We start from the raw sequence: 18,800 nt of genomic DNA, 5'->3' as shown, positions 1-18,800 counted from the left end.
CCCTGGATGTATACACACGACAACCCAGAAGGAAGCAAGTTACACATCCCTGTCCTAGGTAGACTTCTTCCCCATTGTATCCTCCCTATCACAGGCCATCAGAACGCCTTGGAAGAAACAAAGATTACACAGAAGATTACACTGCTTCTTCATCAACACAGGTGAGACCAGTTCCCACCTTGAGACTGCCAGTTTGATGGTTTAGTGAGTCGAGAGCTGCATAGAACCAAACCTAAAGGGTCTGTACCCATGACCTATCCCATTTGGGGACCGTTCTTTATTTTCAAGATGCCTGGACCAATATCACCTAGGACTGCTAGATCCAGGAAGACCTCCAGGTTGGATATTCAATCCAGTTTCAAGCTCTCTTTACTCCTCATCCATCCTTCCTGTCCCTTTTCAATGACCCCTCTCATGAAAGACTAATGCAACAGGAGGTAGAGGCTCTGAGAGCAATAAAAGGTGGACCACTTCAATACAGAAAGAAAAGGCTTTGTCCCCATTATTTTTTTAATCTCCAAGATCCTATTCTGGATCTTCATTTGTCAAATCAAGTTCAGAATGGTAACCTTTGCGTCAATAATCCCATCCCTAGATCCGCAGGACTGGTTTGCAGCTCTCAAGCTCCAGGACATGTATTTACATATTTCACATTACCTAGGACACAGGAAATAATGAGTTATAATAGGGACTTCATATTTCTAATACAAGATCCTTCGGTTATCAGCCACCCCTGGGGTTTTCTCAAAATGCCTTGAAATAATAGCATCTTATTTAAGATGGCAAAGAATACAAGTTTACCCTTGATGACTGGTTTGTTTGAGGGAGCTCACCTCAACAGATAACAGACTATGTTCATCACATCGTACAGCTCTTTTCCACTTTGGGACTCAAGATCAATGAACTAGAAGTCATCTGTAGTGCCCACCCAGAAAATAGAGTTGATGGCAGCTCTTCTGCACCCCACGACAGTGAGAGCATACTTACCTCAGCCAGATTTGAAGCCATGGAAGATCTCAACAAGTCAGTTGCCAAAACAGCCTCAGATAACAGTAAGAATGTGTCTGAAATTATTAGGTTACATGGCCTTGTGCACATTCATAACTCTGTGTGCCAGACTTTACCTTCATTTTATGCAAGGGTGGCTGAAATTTATCACCTTCTGAGCAAGCATCATATAGATATTCCAGTCCATATTCCTCCACATGTCCTAAAGTCACTAGAGATTAATGATGAAGAATCCCATTCAGGTATGCAACAGTGTTCCTTTTTTCTCCAATATGACCATCAAAGACAACAGAGACTAATGCTTCCAGCTTCAGCTGGAGAGCACATCTAAATCAATATCAGCCTCAGGGTTTGTGGTCCCAAGAGGAGACTTGTTTTCACATTAATGTCTTAGAACTCAGAACGATTCGTTTGACAGAGAACACCACAGCGATGTTCCAGGTGAACAGGTCAGGAGGAGCATGATCACCCCCTTTATGTTTGGAAGCAATCTAGCTGTGGAATTGGTGTATCCACCACCAGATCACCCTTACAGCCGTGCACCTACCAGGACTACAGAACACTGTAGCAGATCACCTAAGCAGGAAATTTACAAATGAACAGAAGTGGGCAATAATGGACTCATAATTTGGAGAGCTTTTCACAGGCAGGGTCACCCATCCTTGGACCCATTTGCCACAAAAATAAACAGAAAGTGCCCTACCTTCTGCTCCAGGGGATGCCTGAGTCCAGGATCTCCCTTACACAAATTCCACATTCCTTGAATCCCAAATCTCATATATGTACATCCACTGATCCCTCTCTTACTGAGAGTCCTAAGGAAGTTCAAACAAGAGTCTGCTATAATGATCCTGATAGCACCAGCTTGGCCCACCTGGATTTCATGAGACTTTCCATTTATTATCCTGCAACATTGCCACTGAGTCCATACCTGGTCTCTCTGGACAATGGGAGTATCTTACATCCAAACCCAGCCTCTCTACATATCACAGTCTGAATGCTGAATGCTGGTTGGCATCTATGGAGAGAGCTTGTTCTAGAGACACCCAAAACATTCTTATACGGAGTAGAAAGGAAGCAGGAAAGTAGAAAAGGCTCCCTTTGGGCAGAGCTCCACAGTATGTCTCCTACAGAATCGAACATTCATAATATTCTGGATTACTTAATGTCATTAAAAAGATTAGGACTTTCTATCAGTTCTGTAATGGTGCATCTGGGAGCTACATCAGCACAACATCCCACTACACAGGACCACACGTGAGTTTCACATCATGTAATGACTAGATTCTTCAAAGGGCTAACACACATATTCCCACTGGTGCAGGAACTCCCTCACTTCTGGGATCTCTATGTAGTTCTATTTGGATGAACAGGTCCTTCCTCTGAGCCTCTGGCATTATGTTTATTGCACCATCACTCCATGAAAACAGCCTTCTTAATGACTGTCACTTCAGTCTGTAGGATTGGGGAGCTGCAAGCACTCATGGTGGCCCTCCATGCACTGTTCCCCTCTTAGGCCCTATCCAAAATTTCTTCCCCAGGTTGTTTCTGACTTCCATCTAAACCATGAGTCCCCTACCAGTGCTCTTCCCTAAACAAAACTCCGGCCAAGGGAGCAAGAGACTCCACTCTTCAGATATCCGCAGGGCCCGGTTGTTCTATCTAGATAGATCATAGTCATCCAAAGTCTTGCCTACATCGTTTGTTTGTTGCCTTTGCAGAGAGAATCAGAGGCCAGGCCATTTCATCTCAAAGGTTATCTAAGTGGGTCTCAAACTTTATTAAGCTGTGTTACTAGTTAGCTAGTTTAGATTATCCAAGTGTAGCTCAGACAGCTTCTGCAGCCTCTTTCAGAAATGTTCCCATTACAGAAATATGTAGAGCAGCTAATTAGTGATCTGTTCACTTATTCACAAAACATTATTCCCTGGTAGAGGGATCTAGATTGGAGGCCTCTTTTGGCAAAACTGTTTTATAATCTCTTTTGAGGTAAAAAAGCTACATGCCATGAAAGGCGTGTGTAGCTTTATTGGACCTTGATGTTTACATTATTCTTTAGTGCCCTCCACAGCAAATGATCATAACATTAAATTAATATTAGTTATAAAATAAAATGGACTAGAGACATGCAACAGTGAAAATGGCTTAGAACAGAGTTAGCACAACAGAAGAAGAAACTTGTTCTTGCTTGTTAGTGCCATCTTAAATGTGTCCCTATGAGGCGTTAACCCTGATGTGGTGTTGAATGATTTGTTTTAGTTTTAAAATGCTTCTTTAAGCAAGAGCAATGTTCAAAGAGGCATGTTGAAAATATAAAAATGAAATTTCTTCCACCTTCAAAAACAGCCATTGGAGTCCTTTGTGGCAGCTATCTTGGATTTCCTCCATTTAAAGAGAGTTTCTCCCAGTGCTAAATTTAAAGTGTTTGTTTTATTTTAAGATATTTGCCTTTTGGTTGCCTGACAAATATTCTGAGGGCCATTTAGACACAGTCCACCTATCCTCTCCCTATTCTAATTTACTGCATGGTGTCTAACCAATAATCTAATAACAAAATGTAATCATGTCCCAAGATGAGTTTATCCACAGATAATCTCATCACATGACAATTTCAGTTGAAAATGATGTTTCTCTGGATAGCTTCCAGGCAGGATAATATCACAAACACTCCCAGGAAGATTTTTGTCATTTCTTTATTCAGTATGTAAGTGGCTACTAATTCCAGATAAATAATTTCCTTTCCCAGTGTTATGTTTCTTTCATTCCTGATATCTGTTCCTCTTTGCAGATGAAGTGTCTAAGGAAGTCTTCCAGAAGCCCAATAGGATTTTTAATTATCTCACTTGTAGACCATTTGGTAAAATATAAAATCACAGTCCTGCATTCCCATAATATTTTATCTTCATCAGATCATTTCACCAGCCACTGTCACTAAGTACAACCATGTTGTATGCTAAATGTTACACTCTCACACTGGCTGGAATCTAGCCCATTTACCATAAATACCAGGGATAAAATGCCTAAGGAAGATAAAAGATTGGAAGAACAGTGCAAGTTAAAATCATATTCATTTGTAAGCATGCCTTTTCTGCTGTCATTGACAGAGTGTGACCTCTTATTTCCTCCAATCCCAGTCTCTCTGAAAAGCAGATTGAACTGTAAGTGGAAAGTGACAATAAGAAGACTGAAAAGCCTTTCACAGGATTAGAAAAAGAGCAGCAAAAAAACCGTTAGAGCAGCTGAGAGGGATCAACATGACAGGGTTAAATAACCATTTGTTTCAGTGAAACCACTGATCACATCACCTGCCCTCTCAACTCTTCTCTGAGTCTCTGAACAGTTATACAGATTTTCCAAAAGGTGCTGATTTTCAGGGGTTAATCTGTTTTATCCAGTGGGTGAGAACAGGTACACCATTATAAATACAGTTTTATATATATTTTCATTAAAAATAAATAATGTTGACCTCGCTATGAATTTTCTGTTGGTTAAGCAGAATTTAAAAGCAAGAATAGAATGCATTACCTTAAAGATTTAATTTAATAATAGAGTATATAATGGAGTTTTTGAAAAAGCACTTTGGATATACCTGGCTGAACACAAAGGGCTGAATTGCCATTGGGAATCATGCACAAAATTCCAATTAGCATTATCTGGAATTATGTGCTTAGATAGATAAAAAGTCAACCCAAGTATCCTGAAGATATTAAAATATGTTGGAAATGGTTCTGCTCTCCTGCACTCTTGCTCTCAGTACACTGTTGTAAGTTGGGGTGACTCTGTGGAAGTAAATGTGGCTGATTCTTCCCTCACACAAATTTTAAAAGCAGTGTAAATCCATTGATTTGCTCCCACTTTACACTGGTATAAGTAAAATGGGAATCGGGTTCAGTGGAATTACACTGGTGTAAAACCAGCATAATTCAGGCCAGAATAGGCCCAATGTTGTGTCAGTTTAGTATCATGGCAGTAGATTTCGATGTTCTAAAAATAGGATTGTGGGCCACATTTTCATTCTGAGGGGCTACACCAAGACCCTTTTACTCTGCACTGGCAGCTTTAAAGGGCCTTAAATTACATTCACGCCCACTTTAAGGCCTCTTTATAATGCCAGAGCAGTAAGGTAAATGAGAACCAGGCCTTGTAACTTCCCTGGTGTGTCAACAAGTGTGAGGTGCAAAGCAAGGAAGGAAGTCCCTGTTAAAATACATGACCTTATTAATAGCACAGGGGGGACAAAAATGGTAAAACACATTTTTTGTTTTTTAGAAATGTTCTTTTATTCAAGTTTCTGTGCAAAAAAAATCCCCCTATAGAGCCATAATCAGCAGTGAAACCTCTGTAATGGCTTATCTCTAGACTATTCTATGTTCTTTACACAAACCTTATCTTTCTTTTTTAAATGAAATGTAATCCTGATCCACTGTGTAAAATGGGAGCACGTTCTTTAAAACTTTCCCATTATTCTGTCTGCTGAGCTTGATATGCACCTGCACATTCACAGCTTTTGAAGACTCTCCTCAAAGCTGAACAGACCCTGGGAGCCTGATTTTCCTCTTACTTATGCTACAATGTGACTCTGTTGATTTTCACAGTGTTACCCCGATTTACTCCATGAGAGCAGAATTGGAGCTTCACTGTGAATGCACACAGGAGTCAGTGCTCGCCAACATGAATAAGGGGTCTGTAGTTGGGCCCTAAGTCTTCAGAATCTTTTTTAATGCTAAAGCAACTTGAGATGACGGTTGAAAAGGTCATGTTTGTAACCTCATAGCAGGCCCTAGTCCTCCTGCAATGTAGCAGATCTTACCCCCTCTGGGTCTGGGTTATAAGGGGTGTAGCAAGGAGAAAGGGACATGGCCATAGGGTCTCTGATCCAGCAGTTCCCAGCTATCAGAACAGATCCCTTGCTAGCCTCTGAATCAGGGAGCCGCAAAGACAGAATAAAGCTCCCTTCCCTCCCACTTCCTCAGATCTGAACTGAATGTAGCTCAGCCAGGTGCAAGAAACAAGGCCATGTTTTGTTTTTTCCTGAAATCAACCAGGCATATTTTCATTCTGCAGTGACACATTGATATTTCCCATTTACTTCAATTTCTTACCTGCAGAAAGAAGCCGTTCTGAATTCTGGAGATTTAATTGCCATGTTTGTTTGTTTTTTTTTTTTAAATCTCCATTAAAAGCCATTATTTTACCACTAAAAATTTCAAGAAAAAAAAGAAAAAAAATTGCATGAATAAGAAAACCCAGAAGGGAAAACAACCTCAGTTTGATGTCAAGTACCTATGTGAAAAAAAATTAATGGGTATATTTTGCTTTAAAGAAAAAGCAATCAATTAACAATGATGAATATGCTTACCATAATATTTTCTAGAAAAACACAAAGCAGTAATGTAACCATTTGGTCGGCTTATGATTTTCCTAAGTATGTGTTGTTGATTTTTCCTAGGCAACATTTAAAGGTTGGATGGACATTATGTATGCAGCAGTAGATTCACGAGGGGTAAGTCACTCAAATTAAATGCTTTCTTCTTGCATCCTTCTTTCCTGTTTAGTTGAATTTTGCACTATTCTGGCTGGTTAACAGCAAAACTATCTGTGTGCAACTCACTTGACTTCTTTGGGGCTGCACCAAGTTTAACTTAGGGCAGAATTTTGTCTAATGTGCGAGTGAAATGTAGAGTGACTGAAATGGGTCTAGGATGTGTGCCATCATTTGTGTAGTGGGGTTTATATTATGGATCACTTTGGAAATGTAACTATTTAGAGTACAAGAATATTTTAAAAATATTAAAACCTGGGCCCAACTCAGGACACAAATAACTTCCAGGTGACAGTTAACTGACCTCCTGTCCTGCAACAGGAAACTGAGATTTGGAGGGAGCAGATCCATGGCTGGCATAAATTGACATAATGGTGCTATGTCGATTTACGTTACACATCGTACTGCCTTAGGATTCAGTTTTCCAATCTTTTTAAGCCAGACAGAAAGGTGAATACAAACCTGAGACTCACAAAGATGAATGGATCTTTAGATTTTCCATAGATCTTATTTTTTTTATTGCAAGATGTGTTGTATTAAGTGGAAGTTGTGATTAGAATGATCCATATGGAGTGGTCACCATACAGAAATTAACATTTACCAACAGATAGCAAACAGCTTTCACAATGATTTTCTATTCTTAGTAAAAGAAATAAGGTGTATTGTTTAAAATAGATGGACTCTAACTATACTGTAGTTTATACTAAAGTGACTGAACACTGCAATTACATTGCAATTAAAATGTAATTACACTGTGGTAACGTTACCTGGGGTTATCTGAACCCAAAGCTATGGTAACTAATCTTTGTTTTCCAGGTAGTGTCAGGAAATAAGTCAGTGGGATACACACAAGAGTGCTTTCATTCAAAAGTCCTTGTTTTTACTGAGTACAAAGCACACATCAAAACTAGCAATAGTCTAGAAGCCCCCCAAATATAAGGAGTACTTTTGGCACCTTAGAGACTAACCAATTTATTTGAGCATAAGCTTTTGTGAGCTATCGTAGAGCTTGGCTGTAGACAATGGATCGTGTGGTGTGGTCAGGGTGAAAACTGGAGGCATGTAGGTAGGAATACCAGTCAGTAGGTTTCCGGTATAGGGTGGTGTTTATGTGACCATCGCTTATTAGCACTGTAGTGTCCAGAAAGTGGATCTCTTGTGTGGACTGGTCCAGGCTGAGGTTGATGGTGGGATGGAAATTGTTGAAATTATGGTGGAATTCCTCGAGGGCTTCTTTTCCATGGGTCCAGATCATGAAGATGTCATCAATGTAGCGCAAGTAGAGTAGGGGCATTAGGGGACGAGAGGTGAGGAAGCGTTATTCTAAGTCAACCATAAAAATGTTGGCATACTGTGGGGCCATGCAGGTACCCATAACAGTGCCGCTGATTTGAAGGTATACATTGTCCCCAAATGTGAAATAGTTATGGGTGAGGACAAAGTCACAAAGTTCAGCCACCAGGTTAGCCGTGACATTATCGGGGATAGTGTTCCTGACGGCTTGTAGTCCATCTTTGTGTGGAATGTTGGTGTAGAGGGCTTCTACATCCATAGTGGCCAGGATGGTGTTTTCAGGAAGATCACCAATGGATTGTAGTTTCCTCAGGAAGTCAGTGGTGTCTCGAAGGTAGCTGGGAGTGCTGGTAGCGTAGGGCCTGAGAAGGGAGTCTACATAGCCAGACAATCCTGCTATCAGGGTGCCAATGCCTGAGATGATGGGGCGCCCAGGATTTCCAGGTTTATGGATCTTGGATAGTAGATAGAATATCCCAGGTCGGAGTTCCAGGGGTGTGTCTGTGCGGATTTAATCTTGTGCTTTTTCAGGGAGTTTCTTGAGCAAATGCTGTAGTTTCTTTTGGTAACCCTCAGTGGGATCAGAGGGTAATGGTTTGTAGAAAGTGGTGTTGGAGAGCTGCCGAGCAGCCTCTTTTTCATATTCCAACCTATTCATGATGACAACAGCACCTCCTTTGTCAGCCTTTTTGATTATGATGTCAGAGTTGTTTCTGAGGCTGTGGATGGCATTATGTTCTGCACGGCTGAGGTTGTGGGGCAAGTGATGCTGCTTTTCCACAATTTCAGCCCGTGCACGTCAGCGGAAGCACTCTATGTAGAAGTCCAGTCTGCTGTCTCGACCTTCAGGAGGAGTCCACCTAGAATCCTTCTTTTTGTAGTGTTGGTAGGGAGGTCTCTGTGGATTAGTATGTTGTTCAGAGGTGTGTTGGAATCCATTGTCTAAAGCCACGCTCTACGATACAACCGCATTTGCTCCAACCCCGCAGACAGAGACAAATACCTACAAGATCTCTGTCAAGCATTCTTACAACTACAGTACCCACCTGCTGAAGTGAAGAAACAGATTGACAGAGCCAGAAGAGTACCCAGAAGTCACCTACTACAGGACAGGCCTAACAAAGAAAATAACAGAACGCCACTAGCCGTCACCTTCAGCCCCCAACTAAAACCCCTCCAACGCATTATCAAGGATCTACAACCTATCTTGAAGGACAACCCATCACTCTCACAAATCTTGGGAGACAGGCCAGTCCTTGCCTACAGACAGCCCCCCAACCTGAAGCAAATACTCACCAGCAACCACATACCACACAACAGAACCACTAATCCAGGAACCTATCCTTGCAACAAAGCCTGTTGCCAACTGTGCCCACATATCTACTCAGGGGACACCATCACAGGGCTTAATCACATTAGCCACACTATCAGAGGCTCGTTCACCTGCACATCTACCAATGTGATATATGCCATCATGTGCCAGCAATGCCCCTTTGGCATGTACATTGGTCAAACTGGACAGTCTCTACGTAAAAGAATAAATGGACACAAATCAGATGTCAAGAATTATAACATTCATAAACCAGTTGGAGAACACTTCAATCTCTCTGGTCACGCGATTACAGACATGAAAGTTGCGATATTACAACAGAAAAACTTCAGAAACAGACTCCAACGAGAGACTGCTGAATTGGAATTAATTTGCAAATTGGATATAATTAACTTAGGCTTGAATAGAGACTGGGAGTGGTTGAGTCATTGTAAAAAGTAACCTATTTCCCCTTGTTTATTCCTTCCCCCTCCCCCCACCCCTACCCCCGTTCCTCAGACTTTCTTATTAAACCCTGGATTTGTGCTGGAAATGGCCCACCTTGATTATCATACACATTGTAAGGAGAGTGATCACTTTAGATAAGCTATTACCAGCAGGAGAGTGGGGTGGGGGGAGAGAAAACCTTTTGTAGTGGTAAACACCCATTTTTTCATGGTCTGTGTGTATAAAAACATCCTCACTTTTTTTTTTCATGGTCTGTGTGTATAAAAACAGCCTCACTGTATTTTCCACTTTATGCATCCAATGAAGTGAGCTATAGCTCACGAAAGCTTATGCTCAAATAAATTGGTTAGTCTCTAAGGTGCCACAAGTACTCCTTTTCTTTTTGCGAATACAGACTAACACGGCTATTACTCTGAAACCCCAAATATAGTTACCCAAAGTCTGAGGTGGTGTCGAGGACAGCCACAGGGTTCCAGTGGCCAGCCTGCCTTCTGCAGCTGGAGTTTTGTTGTCAGACTCCCAAGCTCATAGAAATCCAGTCAAAAGAACTTATTCCAGGCTTCTCTAAAGTACACTCTCTAACTAAACTCTTTATAGGTTTTCTCCTGACCAAGCACATAATTCATAAGGGTCCCTAATAGGCTAGCAATCTTCCTAGCAACAGCGAATAATAATTCATTAATTTACTTATCAGCAAAGCAACTTCAGCAAGAAACTTACAAATGCAGGCCCTCCCAAACCAAGGTCAGCCATTCACATTCTCCATCCTCCCCCATCCCCCTTTGCATGAATCTGTCCTTTCACTTTATCTATCTTAGTTAGTAACACTGCAATTGTGTAGATGTTTTTGTTCTGTTTGCCTAAGCCAAGGCCAGATTTTTCCTGACTCTGTGGTGCCCTCGCTTCCAGCTTATGGTGGCTAAGTGCACAAAATTGCTGCTGTTATGTCAAATCAGTTTCTCTCCTAACAGTTATTCTATTAATATCCATGATTATCACTAGTTCATATAAGCAGGAGTATAGCCAGAAGATCGATTTATTTGTTCCCTTTTTTTATTTCATATTTAATGCATTACAGTGGATATATTCTGAAGTTGCACTTTTTAATACATGCACCCAATACAAAATCTTCTAACCGAAGATTAACTACATGAATTACACTCTGTATTTAGACTGAAAATACAATGTAATGACATTGTGATCATAGTGACAGTATTATAAAGTGTAACTGAAATGATTGTGGTATTTGTGATACCAATGGTGACCTTTTAATGGCAAACACTGAATGGGTACTTAACTTTTATAATATTTTCTGTGTTATTGAGTGAGTTTGTTCTTAATCTTTTGATGTGTGTGGTAATGGTACAGTTTTTCTCCCTCTTCTTTTTACATTTGCCTTTTATATTTGCAGTGTGAGGAGCAACCTGAATGGGAATGTAATTTATACATGTACCTCTACTTTGTGATTTTCATCATCTTCGGGTCTTTCTTCACATTGAATCTCTTCATAGGCGTCATTATTGACAATTTTAACCAACAAAAGAAAAAGATAAGTACACTGTACATGCTCTGCAGCCCCTTGTGACTGCTGTGTGGAGGGGCACGAGGAATGGATCTAGAGCAGCAGCACAGCCAGTCTAGAATCTCAGCAGAACATCCTTAGGAACCATCTTGCATTACATTACAAATTTACAGTTGCTGCAGCCCATTATCTCTATGCAGAGCAAGTGCTCTGTAAACACTGGGAGTTAGATTGTACTCACACTAATCAGGAAGCAGTGTTAACAGCACCAGCCCAGAGGGACCTCAGGGATTAATTGTGCCTCAGGGACATGTGCCTTCCCAAAGTCCCCCGTGTGCAAGGGATGGTGTGTTCAAGTGGTCACCATCCTTTAGAATGTTGCAGCCTGTCCTCCCCTTCCATCTTTGGGGCAATGTGTGCACCCAGGGATGGAGCTGTCTTTACATTCCCCTAAGAAATGTGATTGTGATTAGCCTTTTATGCACAAAGCGAAGGAGGGAGGAAGCTCCTAGAATCCTCCCTCACCCATGTACCAACACCAAAATGTCACAGTCCAGCCCTGAATCACTACTCATCCTTGCTGCCCACTAACTCCTGCCTTAATGTGGATTACTACTTACAGTACCACAGTACTACACCCCATTAGTCACTGATTAGGTGTTAAAAGGAAGAAAATAGAAAAGGATGGAGACTCCCAATACCTCAAACTTAGTTTAAATTGCAATAATACTTAACGTTCAACAAAAGTAATAGCTTTATCTCTCTATACTTAGGTGGGCAAGACATCTTTATGACAGAGGAACAGAAAAAGTATTACAATGCAATGAAAAAACTGGGCTCCAAAAAACCCCAAAAACCCATCCCAAGGCCACTGGTGAGAATATCTATGTTATTCCAATTGAAATATGTATATTCAGTGAATGTCTTTCATAGAGTGAATACAATCCCCTGAAAAAAATGCCCCTTTTGTCATATAATTTTTTTGATTCAGCCATTGTTTGAAAGTGTAGTGAATTGTGTGTCTTATAATCGCCGCTGCACTACAATGATGATTTGGGGACAAGTGAATGAATGGTGTAACACCGTTAGCTATTGTGGCCTGTATTAAATGAACTGGGGATCGCAGTCCCAATTTGTAATAAACAGGTTACCATTCATAAAAGCTACCACTACTATTGGCATGATTGTTGGTAGACTCAGCAAAGAGCCTTAGGATTGAATGAGCATGAAAATCCAACCAATCCATCACCCCCTTTACATTTACAACGTTCCATGTGGAAATTGTGACATATTTTCTTTGGGATTCCAGTTGCAAGGGGAGGGAATTATATCATCATTTTATATGATCTGAGTCTCATAACTAACACTAATGATCCTTTCCTTTGTTTCAGAACAAATACCAAGGTTTTATCTTTGACATAGTCTCAAAACAAGCCTTTGATGTCTCCATCATGATTCTCATCTGCCTTAACATGGTCACCATGATGGTGGAAACGGATGACCAGAGTCTAGACAAAGTGAACATCCTTCATAAAATCAACATGCTCTTTGTTGCCATCTTCACAGCAGAGTGCAGCATCAAAATGTTGGCTCTAAGACACTACTACTTCACCAATGGCTGGAACATATTTGATTTTGTTGTTGTGATTCTATCCATTGTGGGTAGGTAAAATTCAATGGCAGAGAAGTCTTTTTGCCAAAACGGAACAAATAAAAGGTGGAAACGGAACAAATAAAAGGTGGAGATGTGTTTGGCCTGTATTAAATGCTTTTTGCAATATGGTGCTGAGCACCTCCACCTTGGCATCAGGTACCCTCAGTTCCACCAATGGGAGAGCCACTTACAGGACTGGGTCCTAAATATTTTAATTATATTTAAATCATATCTAAATAACACCACATAACAATCAAATGTGGCATGACCAGGCAAAGGTAGAGAGTTTGGGTATGCTGAACATAAGAGATACATCCAGGTAGAACATACGTGCCATACTGCTGAAAGTAACAAGTAACACCCTCACGTCCCCTGGCATTGATTTCAATGGGCATTTAGTGGCTGATAGGAACACAGGAGGGTGTGTTAGAGAAATGGCAGTCAGAGGATTAGTAGTTGCAATGCATTAGGGTGTAAGAGGAAAAGTCAAAAGCCACTTGGGCCGTTATTATTATTTATTATTTGTATCGCAGTAGTGCCTAGCAGACCCAGTCATAGACCAGAACCCCATTATGCTAGGTGATATACAGGCACAGAATAAAACAGTTCCTGCCCCAGAGAGTTTACAATCTGAGTATGAACTGCCAATTAAAAAGAAAATAACAATTGGGAAAATGATACAGTTGGAGACGAATGACTGATCAAATGAAGAAAAGTAACTGAGGAACATTCTAGAGATTATTTCCATTAAAACCAGCATTTAACTCTCATGTCTCCTAAAGACATTCATGTTACTTTATACTTTTTTATCCAAGTAAATTTGGTCAGGGGGGATGAACACTGGGGTATTATAGTCTTTCACCTCAGGAGCAAAAAGAAAAGGAGTACTTGTGGCACCTTAGAGACTAACCAATTTATTAGAGCATAAGCTTTCGTGAGCTACAGCTCACTTCATCAGATGCATAGTTTCCACGATATGCATCTGATGAAGTGAGCTGTAGCTCACGAAAGCTTATGCTCTAATAAATTGGTTAGTCTCTAAGGTGCCACAAGTACTCCTTTTCTTTTTGCGAATACAGACTAACACGGCTGTTACTCTGAAACCTCAGGAGCAATGGCTCAAATGGTAGTGACTGAAAGCTATAACTATGTGTGGCCTGTATTAATTGAACTGGTGATCTCAGTCCCACTGTGTAATAGGCAGGTGTCCACAGCATAAAAACTATGACTTTCCTTGACATCTTTGTCTGTAGACTCAACAAAGAGCCTGAGGATTGAGTGGGCATGAAATCCAACCAATCCATCAGCCCCTTAGCTGTGTTTCCTCTAGGACAGGGGGTTTCAACCTTTTTCTTTCTGAGGCTCCCCCAATTTGCTGTAAAAACCTCCACAGCCTGCCTGTGCCACAACAACTGCTTTTTGGCATATCCAGTAGATTAAAAGCCAGGGCTGGCGTTAGGGGGTAGCAAGCAGGGCAATTGCCTGTGGTCCCACGCCACAGGGGGCCCTGCAAAGCTGAATTGCTCGGGCTTTGGCTTCTGCCCCACGTAGCTTGGGCTTTGGCTTTCTGCCCTGAGCCCCAGGAAGTCTAACACTGGCCCTGATCTCTGGTTTATTTTAGCGGATTCCCTGAAACCTGCTCACAGCCCCCAGGGACCTCTGCTCTAGGAGAAGGCAAAGGCACAGTTAGTAGGACAGTTGGGGGAATGTTCATTGTTCTTGTTAGTAATCTGGAATAATCATTTTATGAGAACATCTAGAATTGTTGCCCATGTATTAATTGGTTATTTGTTTCTTTTTTCTTAAAGGTACCGTGCTTTCTGATATCATTCAAAAATATTTTTTCTCTCCTACACTCTTCAGAGTCATTCGCTTGGCTCGGATTGGCCGGGTCCTAAGACTTATACGGGGAGCCAAAGGAATTAGAACTCTCCTTTTTGCCTTAATGATGTCCCTTCCTGCTCTGTTCAACATTGGTCTCCTCCTTTTTCTGGTCATGTTTATTTATGCCATTTTTGGCATGGCTAATTTTGCCTATGTTAAAAAGGAGCAAGGGATTGATGACATGTTCAACTTCCAAACCTTCGCTAACAGCATGCTCTGTCTCTTCCAAATCACAACCTCAGCTGGCTGGGACGGTCTTCTCAATCCTATTTTAAACACTGGACCGCCATATTGTGATCCGAACCTAAAAAATGCAAATGGTTCCAAGGGAGACTGTGGAAGCCCTGCTGTAGGGATTCTATTCTTTGTTACTTATATCATTATATCATTTCTCATTGTTGTAAACATGTACATAGCCATTATTTTAGAGAACTTCAGCGTAGCCACTGAGGAAAGTACAGAGCCTCTAGGTGAAGATGACTTTGATATGTTTTATGAAATCTGGGAGAAGTTTGATCCTGAGGCAACTCAGTTTATTGAGTATTCGGCACTTTCAGACTTTGCAGATGCTCTGGCAGAACCTTTACGCATAGCAAAACCAAACAAAATTAAACTCATAGCCATGGACCTTCCCATGGTTAGCGGAGATAGGATCCACTGCTTGGATATTTTATTTGCTTTTACCAAACGGGTACTAGGAGAAACTGGGGAAATGGATGCCCTTAAAATACAGATGGAGGAAAAGTTTATGGCTGCCAATCCATCTAAAATTTCTTATGAACCAATCACAACCACACTCAGACGGAAACAAGAGGAGGTTTCTGCCATTATTATCCAGAGGGCCTACAGGAGTCATTTGTTTCAACGCTCCTTGAAGCAGGCCTCTTTCTTATACCGTCACCAGGCTTGTGATGGCAACATGCTTGAAGATGAGGCACCTGAGAAAGAAGGTCTCATTGCATTCATGATGAATGAAAATTATTGTAAGCCAATAGACAAATCAGAAACTGTGTCCTCAACCTCTTTCCCTCCATCTTATGACAGTGTCACCAGAGCCACTAGTGACAACCTCCAGCTAAAGGTGACAGACTCTAGCAAAAGTGATGAACCTGTAGATTATCTGATATCTCCAGACAGAGATAAAGAATCAATTGTCTAAATGTTTGTTTAGAATGCTTTAAAATATTGTTTACAGAATGTAATGCTGTAACTACACAACAATTGAAGCAGCCTTCTTATTAAATATTAGTTGCAAAATAAACAATGGAGTTTTTACCCTTAACTATGGGAGTCGATAAGTTATAACCTTTGACCCTGCTCTTTTCAACATTGCTCAATGTTTCTATATGCACAGGAAGAATCTGTGCAGGGTCATAGCTGTTATATCAGTGGTGTGATTATGAATATGCTAGACTGTAAAACAGTAAACACAGTGTATATCTATCCACAGATAAAACCAGGCTGTAAACATTCATTTAAGGTCTTACTCATATTAGTGTGTTTACTTATGGCAATGTATGACCTTGCATTCTAAAAAGAAAAAATATATATCACAGCTGCTGTAGCAAAACGTAACACTTACTGTATATGTTGTGAATGGTCTTTCATAAATTTATTATATTTGATATTTTTTTACTTAAATCAAATAATTGTCTCTTTTTCCATGGAGATAGATGATCCTTACACCCGACATGTTAAACTCTGAACCAAGGTAACAATAATTGGTGGAACTCCCATCATTCCCAAAAGAAAGTTGTTGCAAAGTAAAATATTTAATCAACAACATATAACTGTTTATTACAATATGACCTCCCCTTTGGGACATGTAGCTGCTTGTCATCAGTAATAAAAAAAATTAGGAGGAAGAAAGTGATGTCAAATAATAAAGAGAGAAATGGCTTGTTCTACCCTACAGGAAATCAGACAGTAATGGATGCTGCTTGTAAAACTAATAAAAATACTAATTTTTTAGTAAGTTTCAAGAATATGCTTTGCCTGTTGTAATCAAACTCACTTAGAAATAGGTTATGACCCTGTAATCTGATGTAAAATGCCCCAAAGCACTATGTATCCAGATAGATTTTCTGTTAAGTGAGTGTGATAGGATCTGTTTTCTCCAACGACATGAAGCTAAGCCTGCTTACTGCAAGCTCTATGCATCAATATTACTCTCTAATGTTTTGATGCAGGTTGTGCAGTGCGGGAGAGTTGTTACAGTGTTATCAATGGGGTGGGACGGTCTGTACAAAAGTTCTGATATTTGGAATCCCTTCTTGGTTTCCATCTTTCACTTTACTGGAGGCTGTGTTTAGATTACTGGGGAACCTTCCTTTTTGAAGGCAGGCAGAGGAATATTTTCATGTGAAATACCAATCAGTCTCAGGCCACACATATAACAGCAATGGGGTCCGATCATAAGTGCTTTAGGAGCAGACATTTTTAGTGGTTTTCTACTGTAAAAAAAATTGTAATTAATTATCAAACTTCCAGCCTTGGCAAAATGTTAGGAGGTGTCTGTGGAATATAAAGAGACAAGTCCATGGTTACAGAAAAGTCCTCTCTTTGTTATTTTCAAATATGATGGTACTTGGGTTCAGTGGGTCTTCATGGGAGGTCTTGCCTGAGAAGTCTGTAATGAGCCATTGCACCATAAGGACTAGTAGCCATGGTTTTCATCTTGGAGAAAAAGACTTATCAAGAATGTATTTAAAGTGTACTGTAGTTGACATTTAGTTACATTCTGGGTTATAAAGGTGTCAAAATCCACATGGGGTTGTTACTGAGAATCTTAGCTATCCAGCAACAAGACCGTGTTACAATGAAATTTTCCTGTGACCACATCATCCACTGACAAAATGAGTGAGAATATGTGAAGAAAACACATAAAATAATATGACTACATATATGTTAATGAAGTTTTCTTCATCCAGTGAGAGGTGTTTCAGGCATTCAGTTGTGCAAGTGGTCAACTGGTTATTCAGGGGACATGGTGTCAGGACTCCTGTGGTCTGTTCCTGATTCTTGCTATGTGAATTTTAGGTAAATAATTTAACCTTTCTGTGCCTCTATATAGTTTACCCATCTATAAAATGGGGATAATAATACTTATCTACCTCACAGGGGTGTTGTGAGACTTAATTAATGGCTGCAAAGCACTATGAGGGTGAAAGGCACTCTGTAAGTATTATTATAATCATTCTCTCTTGTCCCCTAACCCGCTCTTTATGGTGTACACCATAGAGATTTTCCTTCTGGGATTTTGTTGCCTTTGAATCTTGTATGTAATTAGATTCCAACTTAAGGAAACTACTCCAAATGTGTTTTTCAGCCTGGAATTTCTCCCTCCCCCCATAAATTTTGCTCATGACTTCTCAAGTTAGAGAACCTTTCCACAGATTCCTTGTGTAATTTATGCTGTAATATTATACTGATTGTACATATCACCCAGAAAGAACATGTAATATTTTATATTTATATGTGTGTATCATGCAAGTTTGTAGAGTGGCTGACACTCAAACAACATGACTTACTGATTACATTTTTTTTCTCTTGAAAGAGAATTACTGATCATTAGAAATGAGCTACTGCCTCTGACTGAAGGAAATAGTAGCTACACATACACACCAAACAAAACCACATTTATTAATTGACAGCTAGTAGGATTATTTTCTTTTCAAAGTTGAAGAACAAAATGGGGGAGGAAAAATGGTAATTTTGAATGGGTATTGCTCATCCAATTTCTTAATATACAAAAAATCCTATTTTTAGACCAAAGACTGAATAACTTACATAATGCGGTGATAGGTTGTTCACATTATTTTGTTATTATTTTAATTATTTGTTACTTGATTTAGCAGATCTATTAAAATGTAACTTCTTAATATATTACAAATAACACTGAAGCCAAATAATAGAATGATGAGATAGAAAATCAGCTGGTCCCCGATTGTATTACAAGAAAGCTCTTCCAGCAGTCACTGGACCCCTGAGATGGAGCATCATTTTAATTACTGCAAGACCCTACCATATCAATACAATTGCATACTATATTGTGTTGTATCCCAAAGTTGTAAAATAGTGAGTCTGAAAGAGGGACTTAATTATAGATATTTACCATAAA

At 40.1% G+C, this 18,800-nt stretch overlaps 1 protein-coding gene across 1 annotated transcript in view; it reads left to right on the top strand.

Moving 5' to 3' along the window:
• Positions 1–18,472, top strand: part of LOC311515404 (sodium channel protein type 5 subunit alpha-like) — a 319,354-nt gene extending 300,882 nt beyond the window's left edge. Inside the window, exons 24-28 of the mRNA XM_084618414.1 lie at positions 6,458–6,511; positions 11,032–11,169; positions 11,912–12,016; positions 12,534–12,804; positions 14,605–18,472. Coding sequence (XP_084474540.1) covers positions 6,458–6,511; positions 11,032–11,169; positions 11,912–12,016; positions 12,534–12,804; positions 14,605–15,839 — 1,803 coding nt within the window. The 3' untranslated portion in view covers positions 15,840–18,472. The remainder of the gene's footprint in view (positions 1–6,457; positions 6,512–11,031; positions 11,170–11,911; positions 12,017–12,533; positions 12,805–14,604) is intronic.
• Positions 18,473–18,800: the final 328 nt, after the last annotated feature.

This window comes from Lepidochelys olivacea (genome assembly GCF_965140295.1).
Source record: "Lepidochelys olivacea isolate rLepOli2 genome assembly, chromosome: 2".
Taxonomy (NCBI): Eukaryota; Metazoa; Chordata; order Testudines; family Cheloniidae; genus Lepidochelys; species Lepidochelys olivacea.
The sequence above is the reverse complement of the archived record's forward strand: the minus strand, read 5'-3'. Positions and strand labels throughout refer to the sequence as shown.